The following is a 14015-nucleotide window of genomic DNA, read 5'->3' as shown; positions in this document are numbered from 1 at the left end:
TATGACAAGTACATATTTCTACAACAGTCGGATCCGGGGTAACTATGAAACCTTGGAAGTCAGTGAATTAACGTGTAATTAACAGTGGATATGTATATTTAGAATAGGAATAGCTCGTGAAGACTGACAAAATAATATAAAGCATGCGATTCAAGCTCCTCACTGGAGATTTTATCTTGTATTCCACTATGTTAAACTTTAAGACCATGGTAGGGTGGGGTGATGGTGGTCCACCTCTCCCGAAGTTCATTTTTCAAAAATGATGTTTACGTATTAAAAAACATATCTATATCATTTGATAACATGGTTTCAACAAAAGTAACGATTAGCTGACTAATGTTTCGCTTAGAAGCGCATATTGTGCAGTGCCCATTTTTCCGAAAAACTGTTTCCCTGCTGGAATGCTGTCCACCCTCCGTCTGTTGAACAATCTGGTGCACCTGCCGCTTCGGCTATGACCAACCATGATGACTTAACAGAAGAAAGGTGTGTGTAGCTGGTAATATTACCAAGACCTGTGATTCTACGAGCAGTACACAACCGAATACACTGAATAATATATGTTAATTACTTTCACTTCCCGTTGGATACATCTTAACAGATGTTGAGGAAATCTTCACTGATACGAGGGGTGACTGAAACGTTCTGGGTTACCTACGAAGGAAGTCTAGTGCACCCTCAACAGTTTGCATGTATTAAGTGCAATACTTATATGCTTATACGGGCTGCATTTGAACCAAATACATCAGGCATCAAAGTGACAAGCTATTCTCTGTTGATGAAAATGGACAAACTTGGCTACGGCGGTGTCATCAAGTTTCTTCAACTGAAAGGGCAAATCCTACAGACAGCCTTGCGAACATGATGTCGACTTTAGGGGATGGCGTTCCTTCTCTTGACACTCTTTAGAGGTGGGCAAGAGATTTCAAGAGGGGAAGTGAGAGCTGCGAAGATGATTTAAGATCAGGAAGATCTTCATATGTTACCACTAAAGAAAATGTTGAGATGATAATGGATGATCGATGACTCACCATACCCCACATTCCAGGAGACATATCTCATGAACGAGTTAAGAACATTCTGAGGAATGAACCGGGCATGACTAATGGTTTTGACAAGCTGGGTTCCAAGGTTTCTGAATCCTGATCAGAAACGCTCGTGATCTCGAGAGGAAATTTACGTCATTTTGAAGTAGACCCGGCTGTGTTTGTTGATTTGTTTGTAACCATTGATGAGCGTTGGGTTCACCACTATTACCCAAAGATTAAACAAATGTCAAAGCAGTGGAAAAAAAATCAAACGAAGAAGTCAAGTCTATTTCATTAGCTGCCAGTGTGGTGGCTTTGGGTTTCTGGGATTACAAAGAAATCCTACTGGTGGACTACCTCCTGAAAGGTGAGTGCATTAATGTCCAATGTTATGCTAATCTGCTAAGGTAACTGTGAAAATAGCAAGGCCAAAATCGTGGAAAACTTACTGAAGGTGTGTTGTTCCATGAGGACAATGCACTTGTGCACGGTCTATTGTCGTCATGGCTGCAATGCAAGACTGTGGCTTCAAACTCATTGAACATGATTCATATTCACCAGATTTAGCGCTGGTCAGATTTCCACCTTTTCTCAAACTTGAAAAAAGAACTCCCTAGCCAGAGTAATGCAAATTATGATGACGTCATGGCTGCAATGCAAGACTGTGGCTTCCAACCCATTGAACATGATTCATATTCACCAGATTTGGCATGGTCAGATTTCCACCTTTTTCTCAAACTTCAAGAAAGAAGAGTCTAGCAAGTGCAGAGCATAATGACATCATTTCTGCTGTGGAAGCATCATTGGCAGAGATATGTTGAAAAATATAACTCCATCAACCCAGTCAGTCATAGGCTCCCCTTGTACATTCCTACTCAGTTGCTCATTGACAGTAATCAGGCGCACTGTGAGATGTTTGCCGATTGATCCACAGATTTTGGAGAACCCTGTTCTTTGGCAGATAGCAACATATTTCTTTAATCATGTTATGTACAGTTAACAAGCTTATGTCTAAAACAGCATTACATAATCATATCCATAAAGGTGATTGATTTCAAGATGGTACTTCTGGATAGCAAGGAGCATTGAAAGGGTACTTATTGCGATGTTGCATTGATGTTGCCCTGGGAATGGCAGTAACTATTGTGTCCTTGAGGTAACAGTATTTTGACGGTGTAAATGTATGGAAGATATGACCAGTCTGTTTTATATATTTAAATGCAACAAACGTCTGTCATTGGGTGCTGGCTAAAGCCTTGGGTGCCAAAACCTGCTGTACTGTCATCAATCAAACATCCAAACTCTACATCTAATTGATCCACATTTTTACCTTATTGTGCACCAGAATGAGTGAGTGAGTTAATGTGGTATGACACTGCAGTCAGTAATATCCCAGCTACACCATGGTGACTTATAAAGAATCAAATCTGGACCAGACAAACCAGCGGCTGATATTATGAGGAAGGTTGTCAGGAACAATGACACACAGTTGTCACCTTTTAACATCAGCATGGGTTAGAGAGATCTATACTATCCCGCCCCTATGACAAAAGAAGCAAGTGGTACTTCTTACAACTGACATTTAACAATGTGGCAGCACATAGCAATATCAACCCTCACTTTACTTATCAGGTTGGTTGTAAGTTCCATGCATTTCAGTTCAAATCAGTGATCAATCTGATCCAGTAATCTGCAACCCCACTACTTCTAATCACCTTGACACAATGAAAAACTCAGATATAAATACAAACATGGTTTATTCAGTTTCAATTCACGGTGAATTTGGACAGCATCAGATGAATGAAGTCTGAACAACAGTGAAACATCACAGGCTGACTTTGTTGGAAGGATACAGTTCATTTCAGTGGGTGGACAAAGGATACCAGCTAATGTACAGAATATGTCAGCTTACATGGATGTTTTCTCAGATGCAAACAGATATATCTCACTTCATGATATTTTCATTCTCTCATACCAGATAACACAAAATCTAGTACAAACCAAGGTCAATGTCATTTTGGCAAGTGGGATTCCACACAGAATGCATAGATAATGTTGTCATGTAAGATGAAATATGTAATCATTCATTGAAGTAATTGAACTGAAACAACAAATTGCAAGGTTTGTTTAATGTTGCCATTACATCGAGTTCCTTAAGATTAGATACCCCTGAAAATAAAACGCTATTCACATGAATAATATTACAAACCCTTGTTACAGAATCACACTCAGTAGTACAGTTACATCTGCACATATGCTACACAACTTTTGACAGGGATAAAAGATATATCAATGTGACGAAACTCAAAGGTCAACAATTCTTGTACTTCGGATTATTTCAAATTGAGTGAGCATTTTTCTAGCAATGTCACAGCATGGTACAAAGAAATAGGCTTCACACATTGTACTCATTTGGAGAATTAAACCCCAGCCTTTGGCATGATGACCTTAAGCTTTCTAAGCACAAGACTACTCAACACGCCCCTCAACTTGAAGTAGTGCGGATGGGTAGCCTAGTGGCTAAAGCATTCACTAATCACGCCGAAGACCCAGGTTTGATTCCCGACATAGGTACAATGTGTGAAGCCCATTTCTCATGTCCCCCACCGTGATATTACTGGTATAGTGCTTAAAGCGGCGTAAAACCATACTCACTCATTCAACTTGAAATGAAGCTGAAAAATCACCAGTAGTAACATCATTTACTTTCTGTATAATAACATCTCAACATCTTTTGAATCCCACCTGGATTGATATAGTGCTCAAAAGTTGAGTAGTATATATACAAGACTACATTGTTTCCTGGCTCAGACACACTCCGGCTTACAGGTTGGACTTCCTTGTGAAGAAGGCCATGATAGCATTCATACACTCGTCGGACTGCCACCTCTCAACCAGCAGGTCACACTCCTTCTCATTCACTTCATGCAGCTTCTTTTTCTCAACCTCACGGATAAGGTTTTTAGAGGTGGTCATGCTCTGAAAATAGAAATAGGGATTCAAAAACTTTCAGTTTGTGGTAAGTCATACAATGTGTTCTTTGATGATTGCTGATATACAATACTGTCACTTACTAAAAACATTTGTTGAAGTAATTTATTAATAATGTCAATACATTTCAACTGTGGATAAGCATATTCATGGATTATATTTTACTGAAGTCAAATTATTCTAGTCATATCACAGTGGCCTGAAAATAATCAAGCCTGGAAACCTGCAGTATGTACCATGATACACAATACGATAATTCCTTGAGAAGTATCAAATATGCACAGTTTCATACATGTATTTTTAAGGTGCAGTTACAACATTAGCTGTTGCAAGCGGTATTACCAAACAGTGAATGAATGTTGATTAATACTGCAGTCAGTAACATCTCAGTAATACAACAACGGCCTGTCAATAATCCAAGCCTGGACTAGGCAAACTGGTGGTTTATAACCATCTGCATTGCCAGGGGATGATGACATTCAGACAAGTCACACATTGTGGCCACTTAATCCTCATTTTAGTTGATTCTTAAGACAAATATAGGGTCCCAAACACCTAATCTGCCCCAGAAACCCCAAGGGTTTTACCTTGGCCTACAAACTACAGGAAAAATGAGGGTCCTGTAAAGTACCATATTTTCTTGAGTATAGTGTGCACCAAAGTATTATGCGCATTCCCCTCTAGGGGATTCAGTATTTTGAGAAAAAAAAAATTTCAAATATTATGCGCAGAAAAACATTACACCGTACCCCTTCAGTGAATTCAGGTAAATGAACCTGTGATAAGAAACTTGGTCAGAACAAATTTGAAATTTGAGATAAAATATCACCAGACATGTTGGTCTACTGTTTAAATTGTATTTAAATGGTATTCAGTGCAGCTGATCGCTATAGCCGGATATTTTTTTTCACACTGAACAATTTGACCAGTCACCATCAAGGCTCCCGTGCACGTGATCGCGAGAACTATATGTTGACATAGAATCGTCATACTACAACAAATATGACTTTTAATGGGTCAAAGTATGGCACTCATGATATGTGTATCCATTCTCTGTCAACTAAAGTATGTTTCAAGGCATCAATAGCGGTAATCTGACTGCACATGTGGTTGCTGGAAGTAACAGTGAGTTGTGCGATCTTCCGATCGTTTCACACATGATTTTGCCGAAATGATTTTAAACAATATTGAAAGGAATTTTGAATAAGATTAATGAAATAGATTACAAACATAAGTCCAGATATTCAATGAACACCTTTTTATAACCAGACAGTGTAATTACAAGATTTCATTGCATACTCCTGTACAGATTTGTTGACATGGTATTTCCAGTGTTACGTGCTCACGGTAATGTCTTTGCATTGGGTGAAAAAAACATCAAAAGTCATACTCAAGAAAATATGGTTATGAAACAGGGTTGTGTACAGTAAGATTTAATCATTACTTTAATTACAGGACCTACATATTTCTTGTAAAAAATTGGTGTAATATTATTGTGTGTCCGGAGGATGCAATATATTTTTTTTTCTGCATCCATTCTGTACATTTGTGCATACTGGATGCACATTTCTGCATTGTGTAAAGATTACCTTAGGTGGCAACTTTGAGTACCCCTGCATAATTGCATCTGCTTCCTTCTGGAAAGAATTTTCTGGGATGATGTTAGTGATGAGATTTCTCTCTTTTGCTTCTTGAGCTGTCAATTTTTTGTTGAACAGCAACACTTCATTTGCCTGTAAAATAACATACAAAAAATTACAATACAGGAATTTTTTACATTTGGAAATATGAAAATTATGTCAATTACACAGCAGATAACAAACATGACAAATGTGTTGAGTTCTCTTCAAGGTTGGAATATAAAGAGAACATTGAAACCTCTCTCCAGAAAATGTAATGGTTGAAAATAAGGAAAATTATGGTCTTTGAAATTGAAATGTCGAAATAAACTTATGTCTATTAAACTGAATTAAGATAAATTCAGATTTTCTCAAATGATTCCCCAGAACACAAACTACATCTCATTATTGCTAATCAAATGACCATCATATTTGGTGGGACAGGTTATTGCCTTCAGATATCAAGTCATGCCTTGGCAAGATTCAGTCTTGGATTCCAGACATTAACAATCACATCAATAAGTTCCAGATTAGAAACTCATTCTTATTTACACTAATACCCAAAAATGATCCCCATCTAACTTATGGTAAAACTGTAGTCCATAAGGAAATGTCACAAGTGCTCACTGAAAATTACAACCGGTAATCTCAGAGTAGCAGACATGTTATTTTCAAACCCTGAAGCCTCCACAATGTATCAGAAATAGCAATTGTTGTCAATGTTATTGGTGTTTGACCTGGAGACAAGTACAGCTAGTGTATTAAACACAAGCAACTGATATTCCTGTACTGACAGACACTGATACTAAACAGGCATATGTGTGTAACATACTCAGATGCCAACCCTAATTTGAGGCAATTAGGAATACCTGGGACATTTGCTGTCTAAAATTATTAATGTTAAACACATAAGCATGACAGACTTTTCTTTTGTCATCGCCCAAACTCTGAAACATCTGTTAACTTGAAAAGCTGAAACTATTTGACAATGCCTGTGATAATGTATTAACCCCAGCAATACAGAGAATACATATCCTCTTTTTGACCAAAGTATGATGTAACTGTCTTACACAGTCATATCAACATATTGTCATGTGCTTCTTTGGAAGCAACATGCTTTCTACATTTGCTGATACTGTAAACGATGATCTGTTTCACTGAGAATAATCCGGGAATCACAGTTAGGAAAAGAATGTTTTGGTGAAATTGGTTCCTGCAAAACAGTTATTATTACAGATAAAGTTCCAGAGGAAGCATTTGTCTTTAGGAATGAACTCTTTATTACACAAACGCTCTGACAGATAGTGAAATCAACAACTAATCAAAATATCTGGTAATTTTTGGGCCAAAATTCATATTCAAATTCACTTTTCATATTGGCAGAGTATGGGGCAAAATCTCTTAAGGATTCTGCCGAGATCATAATGGTTGGCATCTCTGATTATGTACCTTTGCCGATCCCATGAGCTTTGGGAACACATAAGAAGAGCATCCCTCAGGTGACTGACCCAGCACTGTGAAAGGGGTGTGGAATGTTGCCTGCAAAATGTGTTCATGGTGAATATAAGCAATGACAAGCTGAAAGTCCAAATATTAACATGACAGTCAGAAATTCAAACTTCAAATTTCATTCGATAATAGATGCATCGTCATTCAAATACATGAATATCTGCCTTGGTCACTGGTACATAGTTGTCAACACTAGTGTACACTTTCTAGTTTTAGTCACATGATCTTTAACTCTTTTGACAGTAAATAACTCATTTGGTTGGCAATATATGCATTGTCTAGAACTTAGTCTTCTTCAATATATAAAACAACTTTTGACCCAACAAGACATTCATACTTATAAAAACATTGCCATGAGCTTGATTTTAGTTTACTAGCATGAAATGGTGCATCATTTAGGATCTTGTCTGTATATCATGCATATACCATGAGTTATATTTCACCCTGAAGTTTACAATTCCCTTATTTCATGAAAATAACAAATAAACACAAATATTAAACACAGGTTGCTGAGAACTCTTCTCATATACAGCAAAGAATGGCCTATCCTGGGTGCTACCAAATTCACCAGAGCACAACACAAGAGACAGATATTTCATTGATTTGATTAATCTAGAATAGAAGCAAAGTTATTCTAAACACATGTTTGTTACATACCCTATCTGAGGCATAGACTGCATCAAACAGACCAAGTGTGGTGACTGAAACCCCAACTGCAGGGCCATTAATTAAACCAATCAATGGCTTCGGGAAATCAATGAAAGTCCCAACAAATTCCCTGAAACAAAAAACATCTCATATGACTCAATCCTTCAACACTTGCTCCAGGTTCATGCCGCTTAATATCTGTATGTTTATATCCATAACAACCTTATTTTGAAGCTTTGATTATTGTGTTGAAATTCTCAAACTTTTCATACATAACTTAACCGGCAGGGTTAAAAAAGATGACCTTAAATTGCATAAAAGAAGTTGCTGGTGAAACAGGCAAAGGCTCTGTACAGATTGATCTTCAATACCAACACAGTCCTAACCCGACTGATCTTCAGCATCAACACAACCACTGCCTGCATGATCTTATACACCTGGGTACCTTGGCCTACATGCATTGTCCTCTAGTATCTAGTAAAATCAAAGGAACCTCCAATGTTTTAACTATTATCAAATACTTATCAGACTACGACAAGGACACCTCAACTTTCATGCCTACTTTTCGACACTATGTACTGTTACATCAAAAGCATAGAAAAGATGAGAGATGAGGTGATGAGAAACCCACCTGAGTATTTCTCGGGCATCGAGTGCCATCTTGCCAATATCACTGGGTTTGATGTTGGCAAAGTTAGCCAGATCATTTCCACTACAGTAATAGTCTCCAGCACCTGTGAAATAATCAGTGATTCAAAATTCTATTTATGACTATTCATGCAAATATTATTTCACTCAAAATGTGTTGCCAGATTAGCAAACATGTTTATTTCATCTTTTTCATCATGTCCTGCCAGATGAGCATACAAATATGAAACAAAGCGAAACAGGCGATGTGAATAAGTCTTTACTGAAATGATCATCAAAAGACACAATTTCACACATTCCGGTTCACATGACCTTGCCCATTGTTTTGACTATGCCCACAAGGTTCTTCATGTATGCAAATAGTCTTTGAAGGTTTTGAACTCACATGACTGCCGGGGCCTTTTCCTGCAACTTTCAAGAAATCTCACAATTCTCACAAATCCTTCACTGTCATGGGAAAAGTTAACTACCGGGTAATTTACTCTCAATATTATCTTGGCTTACCAGTCACTACAGCAATGGATACACTTTTGTCCTGACTGGCCTCTTTCAGAGCGTCAATCCATTCTCTGTACATCTGTAAGACAATTATACCCTTTTGTCAAACACCTGCTTCACAAGCACTGTGCCAGGTCTTAATCTCACTGACCTTTGATTTGACTAGTAATTCCCAATTTGTCTTGTGGGAGTTTAATAATATACACACATGGTAATTATGTACTTTTGAAAGTCTAGTGTGTCAGTACATGTACTACCTCAGCAATTTTGAATACATGAGTAATTAAGCCAATATTGTACCAGCAAGACATTGGACATTTGGGACACCTGTTTATATGATCAGAAATGTATGTAAATTTTACAATAAATTGTATATTTACATACTTATCCTATATTACACTATGCATACTTCTTTCTTCTACGATCCATATTTGGATCCATATTTCCATCTTCTAAAAAACAATTTGCTCAAACTTCCCTCACATCACCATGGTCAACTCCCAACAATCTGGGTCGTGTACACTCGGTATGCATGTTGACCGATACACAAGCCATGTGATACACACCAGCCACTTCATACTACTTGATTGTCCATGATTGAACCGTGAGAAAAAACGCCAAAGGGATTGAAAATTATCCCCCAGTTAGAATTAAAAAGGTCTCAATCGGTGTAGCACGTCACCACACCGTGGCGATTAGAAAGAAAATGAGTTGCCTTAGGAAATCATGTGGCTAGCGTGTATAGGTCTACATGCATAAAGAGTGAGTTTCCAGATGTCTTAATACTGTGTTAACTGACCAGAGTTACCTCCCCTACCCAGTTTCCACCAAGGCATAAAAAAGTCTGTTATATAATGCATAATATCTTTCTTCAATGACTGCCCAAATAACGAGACATGTAACTGATTAACACAGAGATCACATGATACCCTCCTTTTGATGTTGGCTGCCTGGTGATATATTGTAAAACAAACATCATCAATCGTGGTTGGTGTCTAGTAAGTAGGAGACTAGTGTGTATTTTACACTGTTGGTAACTGAAATCACATCGGATTCAGAAACCAGATTTCCAAATAAAAGAAGGAGTCTGTGTTGCATTTATTTCGTTTTATGTAAATAACGTCCAGTAGGCTTTGATTCTGTGCATCTGGGTTCCAAAACTTCCAATGCATAACAGGGGTCAATGAAGCACAGAAAATCAAAAAACTATCTGAAAAACTTCACTGTACCTCATAATTGATAGCATTTTTCTTGGTAGGTCTGTTCAGAAGGATCTTGAAAACTTTTCCTTCTCGAGTTACTTTGATCTGTTTGTACTTCCCTCCATCTCCACTTGCCTCTGTTGAGGCAGATCCTTGCTCTTCTGCCACAAGGGACTCTACTACATTGATGTAGGCTTTTTGTGCATCATCCTTAAACAGCAAACTGAACCATTACTTCAAATAGCTTAGAACAGATAGTACACAAAATAGCTGAGCTAAAACAGGCAGACAAGTTTGTGACAATAAATACTGATAATGTCATATGTTCTGCAGCTGTCATCATTTTCTTCAATATGAAGCTCACATGTCCTGATGGAACTAAAATACTGCTCACGTTTATACTATTATACTAAATTTACCTGAGACATACTGCCAAGCTCATTCCAACTCTGCCATTTTGCTTTTCCCACTAGGTCCATCATTCCAGGTTTGGGTGCATTACATTTGCCAACAGTGGCCTGAAAAGACAATAATGGATAGTTTGTATTATCAAAAGATATCTTCTTGGAGGCCAATAATGCAAAAGTAACAATGTATTTGACAATTTAGGCAAACTTTAAGTGATGAAAAATATCAACCAGTATTTGCACTTTCAAATATCTGTAACAACCATAGTATATTGACTACATTTTATCAAAGCAAAATAATTTGATTTAAATAACTTAAACACAAATACATACTCTTTCATCCATAAATCCATGTCATAACAATTAGTTTATCATTTGTCAATTGTCCAAAATGCATTCTTTGTAAACCAAAACATAATGCGTAACGTCTGTCACAACTGTCTACATGTAAACATACCTGCTTGAAGAGACCATACATCTTTAGCTTTACTTGATTGCCTGGATCCTCACTGAGTGTCTTGAGCCTTTCTTTAGCCTGCTCGAACGCTGCATCATGGGCTGGCATGGTCCTGACTGCAGCAAGATGAAACTGTCTCTCACTGTGAGTCCTCAAAAGTCTGAAAACCAGTTAGCTCATTCATTAAACAAAAAGAGAAAAGCAAAACACTATCAACACATAAATTGCATTAAGTCTAGTGCTTGGTTTTTTTCCAAACAAACAAAAATAACAATAATGCCTGCATTTTTTTCTGACAATTCCTTTTGACTTTACATGTTTGAGTCAAAATAAAGTTTCATTCAACTTCAGCGTATCTAAATAATGTTTGTCAGGGCTCCAATAAAACAATTCCCAATCAGACATTATGTACTCAGTTTAAGGCCTACAGTTGGTACTCGGGTAGTAAATTTGGACTCATCCCAGCCCTATATCTGAAGACCTTTCTTTTCTTTGAAAGTCAATGATATTTTGCACTTGTATAACGTCTACTCAGCTCATATCATAAAATTATTGTCAGTAATCACAGTATTGGTTATATTCTTTGTAGGGCTGGCTATCAATATAGAGATTTATAATCGCGAACTAAACTTTGATCAGTTATCGATATATATCCGAGAGGTAACTTTAAACAAATATGCAACAAAGTCCCAAAAGAAATCAACATATTTTACGCAACTGGTGAGCATGGTGAGCAGTGACACATTTATGCATGGATAACTCTGCGGACATTTGAGGAATAACAAAAACAGTTGCTTTCAATCTTCAACAATTGACATGATCTGTTTCCTTACATCTAACCTTATAGTTTAAGTAAGTTATTATCAAAGACAACAATTTCATATTTATAATCATTAACATTTCTTCCCATTGACGATAATTCCGATTATCAATCTTTTTTAGCCAGCTGTAGTTTTTTGTCTGAATTTGAAACAGTACCTGCTAGGGCTGCAACGATACAGGAAGGTCACGATACGATACGCATCTCGATATTCTGGTCACGATACGATACGTATCTCGATACGCAATGATAAAAAAAACAAGACTTAAAGCATGTCAAGTTTGAACCTTTCATGATTTTGGAACAGTCAAAATTATTTTATAATAACAAGACTACTGAAGTTGTTCAGCTTCAAAGTGGAACTTTCTCTAACTTTCCTTAAAAACAATTCAAAGTTCAAACACCAGAAAATAATTAATGTGCTCCACCAGTGATACAACGTCAAAGAATTTTGATGCAATGGTCGAAGAAATTGTATCTGAATTTTTTGTTTTATCAGGAATAATATATTCAATATCGTGTTTTCTTAGTTGCAGCTTTTACTATATATATATTTAAAATTATAAGAACCACAAGTGTAGCATTTTGGTACTGGTGATTGCTGTTGCAGGATATTTTTACGTATGGAACAATTTGACCAGTCACCCTAGTGACTTCCCGTGCTACATGTATTTCGATTGCGAAAACGTTATGTTGACATATATTAGCCAAATTGCCACAAATATGACTTTTGACGAGTCAAAGTAGGGCCTTTTTTTCATATGTGTATCCATTCTCTATCAACTAGAGTTCGTTTCAATGCGTCAAAAGCTGTAATCTGACCGTGGTTGCTGTATCTCTTCACACATGATTTCACGTAATTTAATGAAAACAATATTAAATGAAATTTTGAGTAAAATTAATAAAATATACTACAAACACAAGTCCAGATTTATAATGAACACGTTTTAATAACAAGATGGTATAATAATGGTATTGAATTGCGTACTTCAGTTCGGACTTCCTGTCTTGTATTTCCATTGTTATGTGCTTGCGTGGATCAGCTGATAATGTTTAATGAGATGGGGAAAAACATCTGTCGGTGTAAAACCTGAGCTTATTAAAAATGTAAGTACGTTTTTGGGAGCCATGCATTACCGCGCGCTATAACCAAGTTTGCGGTTTATTGAAAGGCACAATAGCGAGGAAACGCTGTACTTGAGATTTGCGTTCCGTATCGTGGTGTATCGATAAATGGGCCCACGTTTATCGTATATCGTATCGTGGGTCAAGTATCTCGATGCATCGGAATATCGGTGTATCGTTTCACCCTTAGTACCTGCTCACTTGTCATTGACAAAAAAAGAATTGGTTTGGGAACAAGGAGTGCAAAGCCAGCATCAGACTTTGGTAGAACATTGGGAATGTTTGAATGTTATAGCTGGTCGCGAAGGTTTCCTGGACTAAACCTCTGAATAGATAGACCTAGAATATCCTATTAGCACCTAGGCCGTACCTTGAACTTTACTTTCTTTACAATCCCACTCTCAGTTTCGGCAGTAAGTGAAACCCGGCTTCAGTTTCGGCACTAAGTGTCACCCAGCTTCGGAAATCTACCTTACCTTAAAAGTGTGCAGAATGACAATGGGAAGGGGATTTTAACAGTTGGCCTCAGTCATATGAGGAATTAATGCACAAGAGGACACCACCGAAGCGTGGACCCAACTCCTACAGTTGACCCTTAGAACAGAGTCCAAAGTTCATGTACATTCTCTCACTGTTCAGGCACTGGAAGTGTTTGTTTCGTTGTTTTTTTTTCAGATTAGGCCTAAGACTTCCAGAAAAAAATAGCGGCTAACATAATTGGCACACAGTAGTTATAAATCCTATAAGTTTCACAGTTTGATGTTGATAGTAATACCTGAAACTTCCAGATGACAACAGGCTAAAGGTTTTCCTAATAGACGCTGCCATTGCAATCTCGAACACGATACCCGTTCTTCCGAGTTCTCTCCCTTCGCCTTCTGATCGCTAAACTCCACCACAGCGCGTGACACCTTCGCGTCACTCACAAATGGAACCTGTATGCAGGGAAGAGGTTATCGTTGCGAGGAGCTGAGAGCATAATCGACAATGTCATGAAAACAATATGGTATTAGGTCTCATGTGCACAGTAAGTCACCTCCTTAGCAAACAGCACCATATCAAG

At 37.5% G+C, this 14015-nt stretch overlaps 1 protein-coding gene across 1 annotated transcript; it reads right to left on the bottom strand.

Moving 5' to 3' along the window:
• Nucleotides 1-2768: 2768 nt before the first annotated feature.
• Nucleotides 2769-13813, bottom strand: LOC139446406 (enoyl-CoA delta isomerase 2-like). The gene is made up of 10 exons (XM_071227736.1): nt 13728-13813; nt 11008-11167; nt 10563-10661; nt 10171-10353; nt 8948-9020; nt 8427-8529; nt 7805-7925; nt 7088-7177; nt 5609-5752; nt 2769-4007 (listed from the first exon to the last, which is right to left on the bottom strand). The coding sequence occupies exons 1-10, from the start codon at nt 13778-13780 to the stop codon at nt 3852-3854; spliced, it is 1182 nt and encodes a 393-aa protein (XP_071083837.1). The 5' UTR covers nt 13781-13813; the 3' UTR covers nt 2769-3851.
• Between the last annotated feature and the right edge of the window lie 202 nt (nt 13814-14015).

This window comes from Haliotis cracherodii, unplaced genomic scaffold (assembly GCF_022045235.1).
Source record: "Haliotis cracherodii isolate W230 unplaced genomic scaffold, xgHalCrac1.p SCAF_10, whole genome shotgun sequence".
Lineage (NCBI taxonomy): Eukaryota > Metazoa > Mollusca > Gastropoda > Lepetellida > Haliotidae > Haliotis > Haliotis cracherodii.
This window is presented reverse-complemented; position numbering and strand designations above follow the sequence as displayed.

Bases quoted from the DNA above. Each gene is read 5' to 3' on its own strand.
- LOC139446406 (XM_071227736.1), bottom strand. From the start codon at position 13,780: ATGGCAGCGTCTATTAGGAAAACCTTTAGCCTGTTGTCATCTGGAAGT. The intron at 11,168-13,727 runs GTATTACTATCA...ACTGGTTTTCAG, and splicing joins TTGTCATCTGGAAGTTTCAG to ACTTTTGAGGACTCACAGTG. The intron at 7,178-7,804 runs GTATGTAACAAA...CACATTTTGCAG, and splicing joins CAGTCTATGCCTCAGATAGG to GCAACATTCCACACCCCTTT.